This window comes from Myxocyprinus asiaticus, chromosome 42, assembly GCF_019703515.2.
Source record: "Myxocyprinus asiaticus isolate MX2 ecotype Aquarium Trade chromosome 42, UBuf_Myxa_2, whole genome shotgun sequence".
In the NCBI taxonomy this organism is placed as follows: Eukaryota; Metazoa; Chordata; class Actinopteri; order Cypriniformes; family Catostomidae; genus Myxocyprinus; species Myxocyprinus asiaticus.
This window is the reverse complement of record NC_059385.1, coordinates 31,259,994-31,282,694: the sequence shown is the minus strand read 5'-3', so window position 1 is coordinate 31,282,694 and position 22,701 is coordinate 31,259,994. Positions and strand designations below refer to the sequence as shown.

General features: G+C 37.0%; 1 protein-coding gene across 1 annotated transcript in view; it reads left to right on the top strand.

Moving 5' to 3' along the window:
* Positions 1-4,286: 4,286 nt before the first annotated feature.
* The window catches only part of LOC127432694 (glutamate receptor ionotropic, NMDA 3A-like), a 53,157-nt gene continuing 34,742 nt past the window's right edge, over positions 4,287-22,701 (top strand). Inside the window, exons 1-4 of the mRNA XM_051684046.1 lie at positions 4,287-4,994; positions 10,677-11,278; positions 15,752-16,802; positions 16,930-17,075. Of these exons, the coding sequence (XP_051540006.1) occupies positions 4,287-4,994; positions 10,677-11,278; positions 15,752-16,802; positions 16,930-17,075 (2,507 nt within the window). The remainder of the gene's footprint in view (positions 4,995-10,676; positions 11,279-15,751; positions 16,803-16,929; positions 17,076-22,701) is intronic.

The following is a 22,701-nucleotide window of genomic DNA, read 5'->3' as shown; positions in this document are numbered from 1 at the left end:
GTTTGTGTGTCAAGTGTTGATATCTATGTGTCTAAATCTCATACTATTTTGTGTGTAGTCTGTGTCTTTCAAAAAGAGACCATCCTGCAGTGCAAAACTTGCAGGGTGTGCTTGACTGTTAAAAATAGATTCACTGAACACTACCTTTACAGTGGCAGGCCTTAAAATTCAGTCAACTAACATGAAGTTGTTGTAACTACACCCGGTTTTCTCAGTTACATTCAATCAGTTCAGACTACTTTTTAATTTGAGAGAAAAACTAAGTCAGTAAAAAAAAAAAAAAAACACACACACACACAAAAAGGCCCTAAATATAATTGTTTTGTTGAATCAACAAAAAAAAAAATTTACAATGTAGTTTCGTTTACCTTTCATAGTTTTGATCATGGTTTTTGAGGATGAGGGCATGCCACGTAACCTGTCCATGTTGGCATATGGCTAATTTGTCTGGTTTATACCAAGTGACAGATACATTTGTGGCAAAATACTGTAGAATTTGATTGAACGCATGACATTTCACAGCCGTTTGTTATGTCAATGTGTGTTTTTGTATGTTTAAGTTTTATTTCATGTCTTTTATTTTGATATGTCAAGCCTAGTTTGTTGTCTTGTATAGAATGTAACCATCTACATGTCTAAAGTCTTGCGAGAGTCGCGTGCAACGTTCACACACTGTATTTAATATGTTTATTTGGAGCCCCACTGAAACCCTACACTTACCCCTACTCCTAAACCTAACCCTACCCCTTATGTCTAACCCTAATCCTTAGTAACAACAAATGTGACCCTCGTGAGCAGAGGCGGACTGGCCATCAGGAGAACTGTGACTTTTCCCGGTGGGCCGGCCGAGAAACGGTGCCGCAATATGCAGGTGGAAACAGTGACGCGCACTGCCACATCGTCCTGTCATGTGACCCTCATGTCTCATCATGTTTATTTATTCGTGTGTTTTGATGGTTTTAGTCTTGTATCTTGTTATCAGTTCTGTCATGTCATTTGTTATCTTGTTTCACTATTATCACGTCTGCCTCAACATTAAATCAAAATGGAAGTGTTTTCTTCTTACTTTTAAAGCTGATAGGAAAGCAAAACAAATAAGCTCAAGAACACCATGTTATATTCTTACTTGCATTTTGTTACATGCTTTTCGCATGTTTTTTTCCCTGCTGTCTGTGACTCTGTCAGAACAGACCTGCAATCACCCAGTTGAGGACAACTGCTATAGTGTATAGACAGGTCACAATGGTATTTTGTTATATTCCATATAAAGCATCACCAGAATGTTAGAAGTTGATAATGCAACCAGTCATGCCTGGTGCTTGGGTCAGCTCTTATAATTAGGTCTGATAGGTGGGGAATGAGCACATGAGATTTAAACAGGGGGTTGTCAATGAAGAATTAAATTGTCACAGTTGAAAGCCCACCTCTCTCATGATGAAGGACTACATTGAGTTTAATGTCCTCTGTATGGCAGATTTCATGCTAGGGGAATTACTGAGATGTTGTCCACTCATTCCACACTTGTTTTGTGATCTATAACAGATAGTGATTTGTAGAAATCAACCTGACTCTAGTTTTATTTTATTACTATCTCACTGAATGACAATTTTAGACTGGAAATTTGGATTTTCATCAACAAAAATTACTTGAGAAGCAAACGATGACATAAATGACTGTTGCTTCGTAACCTAGCCCACAAACAAACACAGTTTTCCGAGTCTTACAAGTTTTACAAACATATTATTTATGCCAGCATCTCTATGTCCTCATAAGCTGCTTTTGATTCAACAGTCATTTAAATATATATTGAATGATATTTAGAGCAATCAACTCATGTATGATATTTGTAAATATTATAATTTTGTTTGAGATGGACAGGGAAAATAAACACATGTGCCCAAAGGGTCTCCTGGGACCATGATCGGCCCTGCCTTTGAAATAAATCAAATGTGTATGGTGTCCTTGTCATGTAGGCCAGATGAAGGATATCGAAACCATGGGATGATCTCATAGTTTAAATAGGTATTTGAACATAAAGTGAACACATACTGCACATTTTTCCATGTGTTAACAGACACACAAAAGCAAAATATCAAATTTATCAGTCCATGATGGAGAAACTTTGTGATAATGAAACTATATGATAATTTTCCACCCTGTCTCTGGCCCTCTGTCTGAAACGCTCTATTTTAAGCTATCTGGCCCTTTAAGACTTCAATGTAAACACCTACTGTTCTTATTGGCTAACTTCGTGCAGCCCCTCAGATACAGCTATATTTAAAACTCTGTCTGAAGAAAATGAAGAAGCTTCACATTATAATTTATAAAACTAAATTTCAGGGTTAACACATAATGTACAGTATACCCAACACATTTCATCTGAATGTATCAAAATGTTCACTCAAGCACAGCAACTATTAAACAGTCATGACATTTGAAAAATTCTTGAATAAAATTGTTTACTTACAGGTCTGGTGGTGTTTAACTGCCGCATCTTTCAATAACAGTTCCTTTGCAAATAACAGTTCCTTTGCAAAGCTTGAATCATATTGTGATTGGATCATAAGCAATCGTCCTGGTAAACATACAGTCCATGCTGAAATGTTCTGAATATGCAAACGTAATACATTCCATGATGAGGATGGGTGCTTCAACAGGCCAAAGCTGGTCTTTTTTAAAAGTTTTTTAAAAGTTGCACTTGTACTGCTCTTAAAATGTGCCGCACATCGCCAGAAACGCATCAAAACGATCAAAGACATCCATCAAATGCATGCTTACAAAAGACCAACAATTAAATATAATAGCACAGATGGGTGCAAAAACAGTCCAGGATCCCTTCAAAAGCTATTTTTCTATAAAGGGAGAAGTTTTCAGTTCTGAAACTTATTTTTTTATTTTATTTATTTTTTTTTTTTTTTTTATAGTGCAATGACCACTTATATGTCAAAAGATCAAGGAAAATTTTATTCCTCATTTCATGATCCCTTTAATGAGGTCACAGGTCACCAAAACCCTGAGGTATGCACCCCCCAGATGGGTGGAAATTTAAGATGGGATATGTGGGTTGAGAATTGTATTTATTTATTTTTTAGACGCTGTCAATATTTTGGTATTGTACATATGAATGTTTATCCAAACGTAAAACAATTTATGTGTGCTTGAACCCCAATTTACCATACTACCAACAAATACATGGCAATTGCATTCATATTCCTAGGTATTTGTTGGTAAAGTGTACAATTGCTTTTTTTATTTTTATTTTTTTTATTTTTTTATTTTTTTACATTTAGACACTGAAGGATACATAAATGTACTGAAAGCACACCTTTTTTTTTTTTTTTTTTTTTTTATACATGTTGTGCTTTAGAAACAAACAGTTCTTTATAAATCCTCTGTCCACTGGTCAAAACTGGAACTGCTGGAACCTTTGTGAAGATTCCGACACAGGCGACAGAGTTCAATACGATTCCATAGCGAGACGCTCATTTATCAGTAAATTATGGATGATTTTTTTTTTAATTTTTTTTTTTTTTTTATTATTTTTATTTTTTTATTACGTCCCTCTAACTGTGCTTATACAGAATCTATGACTGATGTCTGTCTTTCGCAGCAGAAGTGTCAGTGCGGCAGTGAATGAGTTAAACGCATGAAGCGCAGCCGGTGCAATAATCTGGACCATTCCAGAGCCGGTGTTGGAGTTTACCGCAACAATTTCACTGCGCAACTTGTTTAAACGGGAATGTTTCAAACACTATTTAACCGTTCGTTTATCTTTTTTTTATCCAGTTTGCGCGTAAATGATCTCCATTTTTATCTCAATCGATATTTCGCGATCAAAAGAGGTTGGAATGCAGATTTACATCTAAAAATTAAGAAAATATGAAAAATCTAACTACAATATTATCTTCAGATGCTTGGAGTTCTCTTACATTAATCCGAAGAACAAAAGCGCTTTTTTGGATTTTACAGTCACTTCGCGTATTATTGACTCCATTTACACCTGGAGAGCGCGTAAAACACGATTGATTTAAAACTTGATTATTTCATACTGGGAATATTGTGTCCATAAAAGCTTTTGAGATGAGCACCGACTGTTTTGAGCCGCGTTGGGCATGTGCACTTCTGGCAATCCCCCAGAAGCCCGTTGGAGAGGAGCGCAAATTTGCTGCGTCTAGGAGATTTACCGGTGATCCATCATCTATCCAGCTCTGTGCAGGGACCACCGGGCGCACAGGTGGACGTGGATCCAATCGTTTCCAGAGCTCATCCGAGGGTTGTTTGGAGTAATGACGAGCTCTTGGAATTGGGGTGCGCTGGGCAGATTGGTGTGGATCTCCTACCTTGCGCCAAGCGTTTTGATGATAATCCTTTTCGCTCCAGCATCTCTGTCGCATCCACAACCATGTCAGATTCTGAAAAGGATCGGACATACGGTGCGAATAGGGGCTCTGCACCTTCAACCGCGAGTATTCAAGCAGAGTTCCTTCGTGGGGAGAGACCTGGACTGGGATGCAGGCAGGGATGAAGAGTGGGATTTGACTATACAAAGTGGACCTGAACATGACTGGATGGGTATTAGGACTAAAAGCTCAGTGAATGACCCTCACAGGGCCTCCAAAAGTAAAACAGTACTCAAACAAGTGGATACGGAGGCTGTGTTCCTACCTAGAGACTCCGTTATACTCGCTACAGAGACCCTCAATCGAGTGATGGGGCTTTTACCGTATAACCTGACCATGGAGATAGTAATGGCTGTGGAAGCAGGACTTGGAGAATTACCTGCTTTCTCGTTTTCCTCATCATCTACTCCTGCCTGTGCGGATCCTGTTTCGTTCCTGCAAAGTGTTTGCCACACTGTGATTGTCCAAGGAGTTTCAGCTATCATTGCTTTCCCGCAAAACAGAGATGAATTGATAAAGTTGGAATTTATTTCGTCAACGCTTCATATTCCAGTTATAAGCGTTGTCCATAATGAATTCAAACGCCAGAGTCAGGTGTGTATATTTTCCTAAATTAATTATTTTATTTATTTATTTATTTATTTATTGCTTTAGTAGCCTATGCGTTATTTTGGAAATATGCAGCATGGTTCGTCTTCAGCACCACGGACAGCTCCCGTATGATTATTTCACGATCTGCTTTAGAACTGGGCGCATGGCATGAACCCAGTGTGTGAGTCAATTGCAGTATATTACTGAAAAAAAAAAAAAAAAAAAAAAAAACTGGATAGAAATGTGAATAAATGCAGCAATGTTTGTACACTGCACTATATACAAGTAACATTAGTGGACACATGTTGAAACATTTGGATATATTGGAAGAAAACACGAATGGTCAAATAGTTTATTTAACAGTAAAGAGGTTTTTTTGAAAAACAATTCTGTATACACCACAGAGTAGCACAATATAAATGCCTGATGCCATTCACTGATTCATAGCACTGATGTATTCACCTATGTTTTGGTGCAAAAGCTTGTTGTGCTCACAAAATTTGTGTTTTGTTACCTTGAGTATCAATCGAAATGTGTCAATACTGTCAGATACAAAATAAAATAACCGCACTATCATGTGAAATATGTATTATACATCACTGAATAAATCTAGAATTCCAGCAATAGCTTCAATAAGAATGAATTCAGTCAAATTAACATAGTAAATCACACAGCTGTGAAACCTTATAAAAGATGTAGGCCTATATTCAGGGATTTATTAAATTATCATCTTCTTGCAGTCAGGACACAGTAGTAATATTTTTTTAAAGATAATATATGTATATATTATTTAATAATAGTTTAATAATAGTCATAGTTTATTGTTTAATAATATATAGTTATAGAGAAAAGTTGAGGGAGATTTTTTGTCTCATATCTCATCAATCAGTACATTTGGGTTTAGCAGTACAGTTGCTAAAAAAAAAAAAAAAAAAAAAAATAATAAAAAAAAAAAAAAAGAAAGAAAAAGAAATTCTATGTGGTGTTTCAATAACTGGTATCAAATGTCCACCTTCCATATCCCTATCTGAACCTGGAGTGCACATAAGGTTTTTTGATGACCGTCTGAGTTGGACTGCTGTCATTAAAGTAATGCAAATACATAAAATAGGGCAATTAAAATAGAGCATATGGAATTCCATGTCTGTCTAAAACAAGGTTTTAAAGACATTTTATTAAACACTCTGAAGGGCAAGTCATCTGCTGCCTGATCTTAAGAAGTTAGCACCATCATCTGGTCAAGTCTTTGTTTACATGCATCATGTTAGCATTATCCCTTTAGATTTCTCTTTCACAACAAAATCACTTACTATTGTCTACCCAAAAAGCAATATGTCAGTTTGGGTATTGTGGGTTGTTAATGAACCTTGTTGATCAGATCATGAGATAGTCCCTGTTCACGGTTCTGCTCAGTGCTGACTGCTGAACACAGATGATAGATAAACACAAAGCCTGTCATATAACCCAAATGTTTCTGGGTCCATTCACTTTTTAAAGGAATATTTCACCCAAAAATGAAAATGTTCTTTTTTTTCTTCACGTCATTACAAAACCATATGAAGAAAGATAAGAGAAAGAAAAAGCAAATTATATGGGTTTTGAACGACGTGAGAGTGAGGAAATAAAGATGTTATTTTTTCATTCCATGGTGAAGAATCTCTTTAAAGTTCCATTCATGTATCGAGAACTCTAAAACCATCAGCAAGCATTTGCTAAATGAGTAAACAAAAATCGACATGAATATTTTAATATAAATCAAGAATTTCAAACATGAAAAAATGTGTTAAGTGTTGATTGCATTCTCAATGATCAAGTAATTGGCCATTTACAAAAACATCAGCAGCTAAAGTGCCCATAGGTAAAACTATTGTCAGCTTATTGCAAAAAACATGAGATTCCACATTAAAAGGGCTCTTGAGATTTGAGCTAAAGTGTATTTAAATTATTGTAATCAGTAACGCCACAAAACGTAATGTCCCCTAAAGCTGTCATAAAGCAGCACATATATTAAATCATATTTTTTGTACTGTTGAAGAAATCATATAATTACATTCTAAAAAGTATGAGTAATCAGTTATCATTTTCACTAAAAGGATGAATCTTAGAAAAGCTGTCTAGAATATGTCCTGGTCATATTTCACCCCAAAAATCAGAATCAAATAATACATTATTTTGTGCTTAAAGAAAATAAAGTCTATTTTTTAGGACTATATAGACTAATAGTATTTATACACTGTTGTAGTATTTGTCATTCTGCCTTTATTTTATGCTGATTTAAATAAAAATACATTATATTACAGTATTGTTTTAATATAATACACACAACAAAGAGAATCTTATGTGAATCACCATTAAGAATAATGGAAATTATAGGAATTACAAACTAGACTCAAAAATAAAACAACGTCAAGACACATTGCGATAATGATAAGTTTGGGGGAGAATTTTTGCTTAATTGTCATTAAAATAATGTCACAATTCAAAAAATCTTAATAGGCTTTAATATTCTTTGTTGTCTTCATGCAAATAATAATATTAATAATAATAATAATTATGTCTTTTGATTTGGGGTGAAATGGACATGTTTTGACAGATTTCATGAGAATACTATATAATTTGTGTTTGACCTGACGAAGATGTTGTCAGTAAACTGGAACATTTAGCAGTGTGTCAGCGTCTCTACTTATTTTTATGAATGTCAACTTGTAGCTGTGCATCTGCATTATTTTAGATGTGCGTATACTACATCTAATACTACATAATTACCTATACTATGAAGAAGGTAAAATCTACATGACAAAATTATATCATCTCAAAAGATCTACATTTAAAATAACACCTAACAACAATATTATTTTATCACCTTCATTCTTCATAATTTACCATTCTGAATATGTATTCAGTCGATACTTAAAGGATTCAAGGTTGTGATGTAAGCAAGACAAACATGAAGTCCATTAAAATACTCTTCACAGGGCTGTGAGAATTGGGGCGGATCAAATCACCCATCTTTAACCATTCATCTTAAAAGCTGCTGCAAATGCACAATACTTTTTTCACCCTCAAGTGCTTTCATATGACACAGCAGTACTCACTGGCTCTATGCCAGCTTACAAATCATTTAATAACAGGGACTTCCACAGGAAATAACATAGAAGGAAACTCTAAGTGTCTGCTTAACTCGTTAGTGGTGCTTATTGGTCTCCTGCTGGTTAGGTCTATTAGATTTCATGACAATTCCTTCTGAAACTAAGTCTTTGTTTAGAGATGTTGAAGTAAATCTCTGGAAAGCTTTTCCTTAATCAGTTATGATTAGCCTGTTTTCTGCCATCACTTAAAAGCAGCCCCAGGGGCTTGTATTTTTTTATGGGGGGGGTCAGGTAAAAGTGAGGTTATTAATAGTTATTATATCATCAGAATATCGTATTGACAGACTTAGTAATACATGTTTATGAATATCAGACCGTTTATTTATTTATTTTATTTTATTATTATTAAAGTTCTCTCAATATCTGACATTCAAGAGTTGAGAAAGACAATTTATGTAACTCAAGATTAGAATCCATGGGTATTGTTAATTTTCATCACTGGGAATGAGTGCTACAGTGGTGAATCTCATGAATATGTCAAGTCGAAATTTCACCCCAAAATAAAAAAGAAAGAAATGAGAAAGTATATTTTCATAAAGAACATGAAGCCTAGTTTAGGGCCATTAATGTGACATTATTCTCATGAAAAATTAAGCAATACCCCAACCACAATCTAATCACCGTAGTGCAACAAAATAAAAAATACGGTTCTCATTACCGTATAAGCTAAACCATGATAATAATATAATGATATATTATGTAAGGTGTAAAATATGTAAACATTGTGGTACTATTTCTTGTCCTTCCACTAATGTATGCTGATTTTAAATATTTATATATATATAAAAATAATAGTATTACAACAAAGTAAAAAAATGTAATGTAAAAAAATTAAACTAATGTAAAGAGAATCTAATGAAAATAGAAAAAAAGGGAAAAAAGCATCCCAACACATTACAATAATTAGAAATTGGGGGGTAAATGTGCTTAACAGGGATTAAAAAAGTTTGTTAGCTCTGAGCAGAAACAGTATTTTTTTGTTCCGGTTCCAGCGTTCCATGGCCTCCTTTCCAAATGGTAACCTATAATGAAATAAAATAATGGTTACCAACCAACTCTTTTTAAAATCCCAGTACTCTGTGTTAAGGATGGGTGAAATACCAGTTGTTGTATTGTCTGACCTTGCAAGAGAAACTGGTCTGGAAAAACAAGTCCAAAATAAGCGACTTGCCTCAACAAAAAATAAGCGAAAATAAGTGGTTATTTTTATTTTAATTTTTTTTCTTGTGATGAATTGATCAGCATAGAAATCATAACTAGTATACAGTAGCCTACATAAATAAATAAAAACACTGATTAGTTTAATCCCCGCAAATCAGAATGTGGAAATTAGGAAAACTTTGATAGTAGGTGCATCATCTGCATAGAAATTGGATAAGCTGGTAAATGCAGTAACATCTGGATGAACCATGCACTTATATGTAGTAAATACAGTATGAATAGTTGTTAAAAAGGTATTTAGCACATCACAGAAGGCTACATTCAGAACATGCAATTAGGCAAATAAATGTTATGCAGTGGTTTCTTTCAGAATCAAAGCACATGCTGATCATGTTCAACTAAATAAAGTAAAGCCTAATTTTTGGGAGCAACAAGAAGTGGTGTAATTCTAAAAAAAATTACTTGGGGTGAAATGTGATCTGGACACAGAGTGTTGTTGCAAGACACTTCAACTCCAGACGTCAACACTTATGCTAATGCTGATCACCAGAGTCCTTAGAAAAGCAAACAATTGCATTAGATGTCTAGCCCACTAATCTGTGTTAGCAAATATGTTAAAAAGAGGCAAATCATTATGGATTATTGCATGCATTTTTGTCTTTGGACAAAGTGAGTAACATCAAGCAGCCAAATAAAATTACATCAAAGCCAGTTAAGATGCTAAGTAAATGTATAAACATATCTGTTTATCTCAAGTCTGGCCTGTTTTGTCTATTTTCAGAATACCCAACCTTTTTAAATATTTTGAAATTGATGCATTTCTATGTACACTACCAGTAAAAAGTCTGAACACAGCTACTCATTCTTTATTATTACTATTATCCTCATGATGCTTGTTAAACAGTATTGAGGAAGTTTCCGTGACTTCTGGACACACTTCTTTTCTTTCTCTATCTGGAAACTCATCCATTTGAAAAAAAAAAAAAAAAAAATTCTATTTGGGCACATATTTGTCTACAAAACTAATTTCAAGCATTTAAGCATAAGCCTTTAGATAAAAAATTAATAAATAAATAAGAACATAAGAAACATGAATTTAGTAAAGTGTGTCTAAACTTTGGACTGAACTGGAAGCTTTATTAAATTCATTGTTTTCTGGAGAAAAAGAACTACACACTTGGAAAAAGGTGGAACATCCTGTTTGTTCCCCAGAGGAGATCTGGTTCAAAACTTGAATGTGTAAATACAGAAAGAGATAGCCTGCCAAATCATTCTGATAAATATCTTTTGGACTTAAAGCCTTGCCTCTGTTTGGCAGACAGGAAGATACACTAATCACTCTGTAATGATTTCCTCCTTTTTTCCTTCCCAACAGAACTCCCTCCATTTCCAGATGGCCATGCAGAATCCTCAAACTCCTCAAAAGGATCTCATCTTCTCCCTGTTGTCCATGAACAACTGGTATGATGTAAGTCTGGTCTTGTGTCAACAGATGAACATTTCAGACTTTGTATTCTTGCTCCACAACAACTCCAAATTTCATCTGGGTACAGTTCTCAAGATATCAACCAACAGCAGCTCCAAAAGTGACTTTCAAACTTCTCTGCAAGGTCAACTGGAGTCCTTCAAGGATGTAACATCTACAATAGTGACCTTTGGATGTGACATCATAGATATTAGGAGGATCTTTGCTACTGTTGCAAAGTTTGGTCTTATTCTACCTGATTACCATTGGATTATAGGTGACTCTCAAAACGTGGTGGAATTGCGGACAGATGGGCTACCGATGGGTCTTCTTGCACATGGTCATAGGGGTGTGCCCTCACTGGATCACTTTGTCCAGGATGCACTGGAGCTTGTGGCACGGGCGGTGGGATCGGCTGCCACTGTGTCTACAGAGCTGGCACTGATCCCTGGCATCACAAACTGTCTGGAAATTGAGACAAAAAATCTCACATCAGGAACCTTTCTGTCCAGGTAGTAAAAAAAATACTATTTTAATTAGTATTTTATCTTGTTTCCAGTAAAATATTTAAAAATCATATATTATATGATTTTTCATCAACCAATAAACTAAGACTTGCTTTTAGAGGATATATCCATTTTTTCTATTTTTCTTACCTAAGCACTCTTTTCTTTCTTACATTTAGTAAGGTTTAATTTGGGATGTAAATATAAATTTCATAGAAGAAGTAATTTTTTTTTTTTTTTTTTTTAATGTTTCGTCAGCGGAGCAATCCAAAACATTTTAAACAACAGTGCCATTGAAGATACTGTAAGTCTTTCCCTCACAGCCTTGTTGTAATTCCTGTCAAAAATTAAAGATAGCTCTACTGTGAATAAGTACATTGCTGCATTCACAATACACAAATGTAACAAATGTAGTGTTTTGCACTACAAACAAAATGGACATTTTGTTGATTGCTTGGTTTCAGTTTCTGGTGTATTGCGCTAGATAGTCCTGTGCACCCACTGTGAACTCTCACTGGTCCAAATTCCTGCTTCTCATAACTTTAGATTAAACAGTTTAGTCTGATTGTGTCTTTTTGCGCTGCCATTTTGTATTCAGTGTGGACAGACAAATTGCTTGTTGCAGGAAACTTGTCACATCACACCTGACAACCACTGGTCGATCTTGTTAACGGGTCAAAAGAGAAAAGGAGTAGAGATAATTGTAATTACTGACAAAACAACCTCCGCGGTTTTATCATAGGAGAGAGCATAACGGCCAACTAGCATGTTACGACAGTTATTCACCATTTGCGGATACCATACAAATGAATGGGGAGAGCCGTAAAGGGCACTAACCTGTCGCAAAATAGTCAGTGACTTCTCTTATAAAACATAAATAATCGTTGTAAACGTCAAACATAGTACATTTCAAAAGGATTGTTTAGTGTAAAACATGTTGAAGATTAAAAAAGAATGGCCTCTTGTGTCCTCGCCAGTGCACCGCCATAGAATGTCTATGGGAGTGCTGCGTTATGCTATTTTAAGCTAAGCTTGTAGGCTCACTTATTAGAAAGGATCTGGAGAAACTACACAAATAATGAGAATCTTAAACATCACATTTTACTTACTCATTTCGACTCCCTGGCGCACGGATTTTCAACATGTGGGATGGCAAGGGAAGACTCGTTTATATTTATGAGGAAAGCTCTACCTGACTGGTTAAAGTTAGGTTTAGGGGACGGTTAGGGTTTCAATTATAGTTTCTCTAACCAAACAGGTAGCGCTTTCCTGATAAATATTACCAAATCGACTAATCAGGTATCGATTTCCTCATGAATATAAATGACTCTTCCCCTGTCATCCTATGTTTTGAACATTTGTAATTATGTAGTTTTGTTACATTTCATTAGACCTACTATTTTTAACAAATAAGTATTGGTACTGACTGCTGAAATTTCAGTATTGTGACAACAGTGACTACAATGTATATTTAAATTGTGCATGGGATATTTTTATAATAGCATTATGAAAAAGTAGATCTCAGGCCACAGGAGTGTGAGCACCCCTGGTGCAGAGTTATGCTGAAAGAAGCTCTTTCTGAAAAGTGTTAAGAAAAAAAATAAGCAGTTGTTTGAGAACATTGTTGAGCAGAGAGAGGGCTGCAATCGCCACTGTGAAAAGCAGTAAGACATGACACTAGCCTTTTGTCATACGTGTTCAGAGAAACAGCATATCAAAAGCGATTTCTCCAAAAATATACTGTCAGGAAACTTACAAACCAAACTGCTACAGGGCTTAAATTTCACATGCTCAGCACTCCTATCATTATTGATTTAACAGGGTTACCGTTTCCTTCAACACTGCACTTTCACTAAGAAAAAAAAAAAGAGAGAAAAAAGAATCAGAGAAAGACAAGTACAAAGCTGAGTAATAACATTTCCTAGATTTTGTAGTTTTCTGCAGTAGCTAAGCAGTACACCTTACCCATCAGGCAATGGTTTATCATTGGGAAGTTGAAGCAACACATTTAAAGGGATAGTTCATCCAAAATGAAAATACTCTTATCATTTATACACTCTCATGCTATCCCAGATGACTTTCTTTCTTCTGCAGAAAACAAATAAAGATATTTAGAAGAATATTTCAGCTCTGTAGGTCCTCACAAAGCAAATGTATGGTGGCCAGGCCTTTGAAGCTCCAAAAAAGAGATAAAGTTAGCATAAAGGTAATCCATAAGACTCCAGTGGTTTATTCATTGTCTTCTAAAGTGATCCAGTTGGTTTTGGGTGAGAAAAGACCAAAATATACAGTGGATATAAAAAGTCTACACACCCCTGTTACAACAGCAGGTTTTTGTGATGTAAAAAATGAAACAAAGATAAATCATATCAGACTTTTTGCACCTTTACTGTAAAAATGACAATCTATGCAATGCCACTGAGAACCAAAGTGACAGATTTCAGAGAGAAAAAAAATAACTTAACTGCATAAGTGTGCACACCCTTTTATAACTGGGTAAGTTGCTGTGTTCAGAATCAACCAATAATCAAGCTCATGTGAAATAGTACACACATGTCTTCACCTGAAGTGACTCTGATTAACTCCAAATAAATCTCAGCTGTCCTTGTAGGATTTTTCTGACATCTTCTTGGTTGCATGCTACTACAAGAGCCATGTGCTTCAAAGACCTTACAAAGCATCAACAGGATCTCATTGTCGGCCAGGTAAGGGCTACAAAAACAATTCCAAGGCATTATATATACCATGAAACACAGTTAAGACAGTCATCAACAAGTTGAGAAAGTATGGCACAACAGTGACATTATCAAGAACAGGACATCCCTCCAAAACTGATAAGAAGACAAAGAGAAAACTGGTCAGGGAGGCTGTCAAGAGGCCCACAGCAACATTAAAGGAGCTGCAGCTCGTTCTGGCAAGTACTGATTGCTCCCTACATGTGAAAACTATCTCCTGTATTCTTCATCTGTCTGGGCTATGGGGCAGGGTGGCAAGATGCAAGCCTTTTCTGAAGAAAAAACATCCAAGCCTGATGGATGTTTTTTCCTTTGCAAAACTTTGCAAAAACCTAAATCCAGTCTCCCAAAACCATGTGGAAAAATGTGTTACGGTATTGTAAAAGGTATGTTTGGTGCAAAAACAATACAGCACATCAGCAAAAGAACACCATACCCACGGTGAAGCATGGTGGTGGCAGCATCATGCTTTGGGGCTGCTTTTCTTCAGCTGGAACTGGGGCTTTAGTGAAGGTGGAGGGAATCATGAATAGCGCCACGTACCAGTCAGTTTTGGCACAGAAACTTCTGGTGTCTGCTAGAAAGCTGAAAATGAAGAGATCTTTCACCTTTCAGCATGACAATGATCCAAAGCACACATCCAAATCAACAAAAGAATGGCTCCAGCAAAACAATTATTAATGTTTTGGAATGGCCCATTCAGAGCCCAGACCTGAATCCTATAGAAAATCTGTGGGGGGACCTGAAAAGGGCCTTACACAGGAGATACCCTCGCAATATTACAGATCTGGAATGTTTTTGCAAAGAAGAGTGAGAAAATATTCCCAAGTCAAGATGTGCCAAGCTAATAGGCTCTTATCCAAACAGACTGAGTGCTGTAATAAAATCAAAGGGAAGGGTGCTTCAACTCAGTATTAGTTCAGGGATGTGCACACTTATGCAGTTAGGTTATTCTATTTCTTTTTCTTTTCTCTGAAATGTGTCACTTTGGTTTTCAGTGGCATTGCATAGGTTGTAATTGTTACATTAAAGGTGCAAAAATTCTGAAATGATTTATCTTTGTTTTTTACATCACAAAAACCTGCTGTTTTAACAGGGGTGTGTAGACTTTTTTATATCCACTGTAACTCCTTTTTCACAATCGTGATTTCAAGCACAATTACACTTCCTTGCTCTTGACTCATTCGCAGAGTGCTAGATGGCGCTATAGGAAGTGGAATCGAGATTGAAATCATGATCACCAAGGAGACTGCTGTCAAGATGTACAGTGAAAAGAAGATACTGATTTAATAACTGGAGTCGTATGGATTACTTTTATGATGCCTTTTTTATGATATTTGGACCTTCAGAGTTCTGGCCACCATTCGCTTTCATTGTATGGACCAACAGAGTTGAGATATTCTTCTAAAAATATTTGTTTGTGTTCTGCAGAAGAAAGAAAGTCATACACATATTAGATGGCATATGGGTGAGTAAATAATGAGAGAATTTTAATTTTTTTGGGTGAACTCTAACCCTTTAATGTCTGTAATGTGACACATTTCCATGTGAGACAAATATTCAGTGCAAAATAATCTGTTGTTGAAGCTATTGAAATGGTAGCTTCCCAAGCTACAAGCTACTTATAATTTAAAGTAAATGGGGTCAATTTTGATTATGTTGTTGTTGTTTATTATGTTATATTTATGGATAATGGATTATCTAAATAAAACAAACAAAAAAAGGTTTTTCTGTTGATTCTTAGATTTATGGCCAACACGTCATTTGATGGCCTGAGTGGCTACATCAATATTCAAGAGGAATCTACCATTACCTCTGAAAGCTATCACTTCATTTGGAATCTACAACATGACCCAATAGGCAAACCAATGTGGATGCGTCTTGGCAGCTGGAAGCAAGGCAAAGTGGTCATGGATTATGGCGTTTGGCCGAATAAGAGACAGTCTCAGTCAGGGGTGGACTGGTGGCATTCCTCACGTCTACACTTACGTGTTGTCACTCTGGTTGAACACCCGTTTGTCTTCACTCGAGATGTCGATGAGGACGGTTTGTGCCCGGCTGGTCAGTTGTGCCTTGACCCCTTAACAAATGATACAGCCTTGTTGGAAAGTCTTTTTCATGGTATGCAAGGTGCCAATGATACAGTGCCCTTAGAGTTAAAAAAATGCTGCTATGGTTATTGCATTGATCTTCTAGAGAAGCTGGCAGAGGACATGGGGTTTAATTTTGACCTCTACATTGTAGGCGATGGAAAATATGGTGCTTACAAGAATGAGCGCTGGACAGGCCTTGTTGGAGATCTAATGAGCGGAGCAGCGCACCTTGCCGTCACTTCCTTTAGCATCAACTCAGCACGCAGTCAAGTCATCGACTTCACCAGCCCCTTCTTCTCAACAAGTCTGGGAATCTTGGTCAGGACTAAGGATACGGCTGCACCTATTGGCGCCTTCATGTGGCCCCTACACTGGAGTATGTGGCTTGGAATATTTGTGTCTTTGCATGTCACAGCCTTGTTTATAACCCTGTATGAGTGGAAAAGCCCTTTCGGGATGACCCCAAGGGGAAGGAATAGAGACAGAGTCTTCTCTTTCTCCTCTGCTCTAAACGTTTGCTACGCAATCTTGTTTGGTCGGACTGCCGCCATTAAGCCCCCAAAGTGTTGGACTAGCAGATTCCTCATGAACCTCTGGGCCATATTCTGTTTGTTTTGCTTGTCGACATACACTGCTAATCTGGCTGCTGTAATGGTTGGTGAAAAAACCTACGAGCAACTCTCAGGTATACATGATCCCAAGGTAAGAGCAACTTGCATTTATCAATTTCAAATAATTTCAAAATGACTGGAAGATGTGTATTTTGTGACTGGTTAGAGGCTGAAAATATACCTACTGGTTGACTATAATGGTCCTCTTGCTCTTTAAGCTCCACCACCCATCACAAGGTTTCCGCTTTGGGACTGTCCGGGAGAGCAGCGCCGAGGATTATGTGAAAAAAAGCTTTCCGGAGATGCATGAATACATGAGACGATATAATGTCCCTACAACCCCTGATGGGATTGATCACCTTATGTAAGTCATAATCATTATTGCAAAGTAGCATTGATCATAGAAGCAGCACTAATTTACTGGATGTCCTCTACTTTGTCCTTCAAATTCTTGCCTTCATTCCAAGTTCAAATGCTTTCACTGTACAAGAATACCAATATATAAAATTGTTGGTATGGTGTTTGGCTGGTTGTCAGCCATTGCTCTGTGAGGGATTGACAGTTATCTTACAGAAAGGTAGGTCCGCTGCTCCCTATACGCATATTCCGCAGTCTGCATAAAGCACCAACTCCCTATGCAGGGCACCACCTTAACCTAGGGGGCCCTCTGAAACTCCACTGGCTGCCTTTACTCACTCGTATGTTATTCAAGGACCCAACAGCAGTTGCGGAACACACACGATTGCCTCGCAGCTAGATTATCGATTATAATTTATTCTTACTGGCCGAATAGGCTTCTTTTAGTTCACCTAAAAATAATGATGAAATGCAGTGATGTTTTTGTTACACCAAGGTTTTTTTTTATATATATATATAATATATACTGTATATATATATATATATATATATATATATATATATATATATATATATTTCTCCTTTATGTACATCTCTGAAATGATTGACCTAGGAGATCTCGTCTGGTTGCAGAGCGCTGACAATTGGCTAAAACTAATCGTGGGTGTGGTTTGTACATTAAGGTTTTTATTTACAATCCTGCCTGCCAGATGAGCAGTAGCTACCTAAGTTACTATTGTTAAAAAATTATAACTTAGAAGCCTGTCTGTAAGAGATTGTGAAGTACTAGCCTACACTTTTTTTTATATAATTTAACACACTCCACAAAGACAGCATGGCCACGACAAATGCATGGTAAGAGATGTTGTTTTTTTACGAAGTAAGATAAGACAACTTGTCGCCAAAAGTGCAAGGGGCTCCGTGCCAAGTTTAATTTGGCAAAGAAGAGATAAAGCGCTAAAAGTAGCAATCCATGGACAATATGTCAAAGAATTCAAAATCCTAGGGCTCTGGAGACATTAAAAGACACTTACGTGCTCAAGCTGATACCCCCAAGAGGGCCGTGAGCCAGGGAGCCGATTTAGACGGGGAAGTGAAATGCGGCAAGAGATGCTGGGCATGTCGGCAATGGTGACGAAGGTCGTTGCTTACTTGAAGGATCTCGCTGTGATACGTTGATCGATCACTGCCATGGAGGCGAAGTTCTCTGAGATGGTTACAAGAGTGGGGGATGTCAAGAAATGGATCAGTTATCTGGAGTCAACGGAGAGGGAATTATCTGCTAATCCGCTAGCAACCAAGGAGGATTTGGTGTGTGTCTGGGAGCAGACATGGAGAACCGTAGCTGGCAGAATAACGTCCATATTGATGGAATTCCTGAGGCCGAAGAGGGTCAGGATATGATGAAATTCCTGGATGGGCTCCTTCCGAATCTGCTCGACATAACAGGCCACAAGTTGGAAATTGAGTGAGCTCACAGGTTTCCGACACGGAGATCCGTGGAGGGAGACAGGCCCCGATCAATTCTGGCCAAATTTCTGAGATCATTCAATAAAGATGTTGTGTTACATGAGACGAGGAGTAAAAGAAAGCTTTCTTGGGAAAACCACAGCATTTGCTTGTTCCCAGAGAGAAACGTGATCGATTCAAGGAATGTAAGAAACTTTTATATCAATGGAAGGTCACTTTTGCTCTGATATTCCCAGCCAAATTGAGAATAGATGCTAAGGAGGGCCGTAAAACATTCACATGCCCACAGCAAGCGATGTCCTTCATAAAGTCAATGGAGTAAGTCATTTTGTGGTACTCATGTTGCAGCTGAATTGACCGGCTCACTGAACATTTTCTTGACTGAGGAAAATGAATGTTTTTTTTTTTGTTTTTGTGCTGGCTCTGCCTAGTGGCCGGAGTTTATTTTGCAGAGTGGCACACCTTTGGGACAGTTCTGTGGATGAATCTACACACTCTTTGAGTTTGTTCTGCCTATTGGCTGGAGTTTGTTTTATAGATTATCTTTTGCTGTGTAATTCTCACAAAAGTCTCACAAAATTTGTATAGAAACACTGGACTTGAGCAATCCGACAGCAAAGTTGTTGCGGGGGTCCTCGTAGGTGTACATGGACTGTTTGAGTTTGGAGGGATGGATGCCAGTTGGCGCTGTCGTTCGAGGGGTTAATGCGCACGTTTTTCTTTTTTCTGTTTGTTTTGTTCCGGTGGATGTTCAGGTTTTAATGGTCACACCAATGTTGGAATGTGGTCTTTATAATCTTGTTTTTGACACACTATCTATTTTTTATTATATGTCAAAATGTCAAATGTTAATATGAGTGGATTGTCTCTCTCCATGTGGAATGTGAATGGGTTGGGGCACCCCATAAAAAGAAGTAAGGTTTTTTATCTTTTTAAGTGTAGAAATATGATATAGTGTTTCTTCAAGAAATGCACCTTTCTCCGCAGGAAGCGGAAAAATGTGGGAAGATATGGGGTGGGCATTTTTTTATAGTGCTAGCTCGAGTAAGAGCAAGGGAGTCATTACTCAGATAAGTAAGCATCTACAATTAAAATGTCTCTAACAGTGTAAAGAAAAGTCATTATTGTTTTAGCTGAAATTCAGGGGCAAAGTCTTATTTTGGCTAATATTTATGCACCTAACATGGATGATCAGGGTTTTTTTATAGATCTTGAAGGGATGTTGCAAGCCGCTGGCACCCCTCATGATATAATATTGGGAGGAGACTTTAATCTTTTGATGGACTCATTCCTTGATCATAGTGATGCAAAAGTGTGCAAGCCACCTAGATCAACATTGACGCTTCACAGGATGTGTAAAAATCTTGGTCTTACAGATATTTGGAGACTTTTGAACCCATCAGGTAGGGAATATAAATTGTTTTCATCAGTCCATAAGATTTACTCAAGAATAGATTTTTTATATATCTAAGTCCCTCATTTCATCTATTGTTGATTGCTCAATTGGAAACATTTTAGTCTCAGATCATGCCCTGGTGTGTTTAGAGGTGTTGCCACATACAGAGAAAAATAAATCATATAGTTGGAGTTTTAATGTATCCCTTTTGCAAAATCCTGAATTCCAACAAATGCTAAAGACTGAAATCAATGTCTATATACAGACCAACTGGTCCTCAGTATCCTCTGTGGGCGTGGCTTGGGAGGCACTTAAGGTGGTTCTTAGGGGCCGGATAATACAGTATGCCTCATTCACCAAAAAAATCCAAAGCACAAGAACTCGTGAAATTGGAAGTGAATATTAAAAGTGCTGAGGCAGAGCTGAAGTGTTGAATGTCATCTAATGGCCTCAGAGAATTGACCCGATTGAAATACAGGTATAATACTATTTTGTCACAGAAGGTAGGAGTTTTGGCTATTCAGGGCAAGACAGTCATACTTTAAGTCGGGGGACAAGGCAGGAAAACTTATAGCTAGATATATAAAACAGAGAGAGTCTTTTTCTACCATTCCCTCAGTGAAAATCTGCTGTTGGTGAAATATTTACCTCAGCCATTGATATTAATAATGCTTTTAAAGGATTTTATCTTGATCTCTATAGTTCCACATCTTTGTCTACTGAAGAGGATATTAGAAACTTTGGGGAATCATTAGAACTTCCTAAACTGATGACTGAGCAAAAAAGATTTCTTGATTCTGAGATAACCTTGGAGGAGCTTGGCGAGGTAATTAAGGCCTTGCCTACAGGCAAGGCTCCGGGGCCAGATGGCTTTCCCGCTTAGTTTTTTAGATCTTATGCTACAGAACTGACTCCTGCTAGACATTTATACAGAATCATTGAAGAATGGAAAGCTTCCACCAACCATGACACAAGCCCGGATCAGTCTGATTCTTAAAAAGGACAAAGATCCAAGTGACTGTAAGAGTTACCATCCAATTTCCCTGATCCAGCTAGACGTTAAAATATTGTCAAAAATGTTGGCTAACCGACTAAGTAAAGTTATGACATCTCTTATACATATAGATCAGGTGGGGTTTATTCGGGGCCGTAACTCTTCTGATAACATTAGGCATTTCATCAATATCATGTGTTCAGTGGCGAATGATCAGACTTCGGTCGCTGCAATCTCACTTGATGCCAAAAAGGCGTTTGATATGATAGAATGGGATTATCTTTTTAAGATTTTGGTAATGTACAAGTTCGGGAATACTTTTATTATTTTAGATTATTAGGTTATTAGATTATTTTACTCTGGATAGGGGCATATGACAGGGTTGCCCACTTTCCCCTTAATGTTCTGTCTTGCCCTGGAAACATTAGCAGCCGTGATAAGAAAGGAGGATGATTTTCCAGGGGTAGTGGCGGGTGGCGTGGCGCATATGCTTTTGCTTTACGCAGATGATATTTTATTATTTGTCTCCGACCCTACTAGATCTATGCCTTGCCTCCACAGAATTATCAATTCCTTTTCTAAGTTCTCAGGATACAGAGTGAATTGGTCTAAATCCGAAGCTTTGGCTCTGATAGCGTACTGCCCGGTAACAGCTTTTCAGCCGGGTGCCTTCCAGTGGCCCAAACAGGACATTAAGGTATTTGGGTATTTTATTTCCAGCAAATTTGTGTGATTTTAAAGTTAATTTTGACCCTTTAATAAAAAGGTTTCGATCATTGTGGGCAGGTGGGCTTCATTACATTTATCTATGATTGGGAAGGTTAATGTTATTAAAATTAATTGTATTCCAGAATTCAATTACCTGCTACTGTATCTCCCTATAGATGTCCCTCTCTCTTATTTCAAGCAATTTGATTGCATAGCAAAGTCCTTCATTTGGAATGGTAACATTACATTTTAGTAAATTGCCTAGGCCGATTGACAAAGTTGGGCTAGGCCTTCCCAAGATTTTGTTTTATTATTAGCATTCAGTCTCAGACATTTTGCTCTGTAAGGGGGAAGTCACCCACTGGTCCAAGGATGGTATCCAATGGCGTGGCTGAAGGTCTCCTGTGTGTTCTGTCTTATTGTGTGCAACATTAAATAATACTTTGATTATTTGATTTGAGTTCCATGTTTTTTATTAATCTTATCATTAATTATTTTCTTTATTTCATCTGACTCCAATTATGAAAAACCTCGTTGATGTATCTATGCTCTGAATTTTAGTAATTCTCTCTTCTAGACTGCATTTGTTATTTCAATGTTATTTGGGTCTTGTGCTGGTCAGACACAGGTCCTTTAACTACAAATTCATCAGTTTCAGATATTAGTAAGTAAGTCCTTATAGGTTCTCGGCTTTATCCGTTTAGTCTTATTTGGCTAAGTTCTATAATAGATTCTCGGTTTACCGTTTAGCCTCTTACATACTTAACTAATGGGTTACTTCTGAAGTAGCTTAATTAAGCCAACTCTGACCATAGATTTGTAGTTAACAAGAAATATACTAGAAAACAGTCCTTCAGAATGAATCATAATAATAATTTATTTACCAGGTAATAGTAATATATTCAAACAATCCAATTAAAATAATAAATCAAACTCAAAGCTATCAGTGAACCAAGCATAATAATATAATTAAAGTTGTATTCTATTCAAACATTTACCAAACATAAGAAATACAAATTGCAATTACCTGGTAGTGAAAAAACTACATGCAAACGACGAAGCATG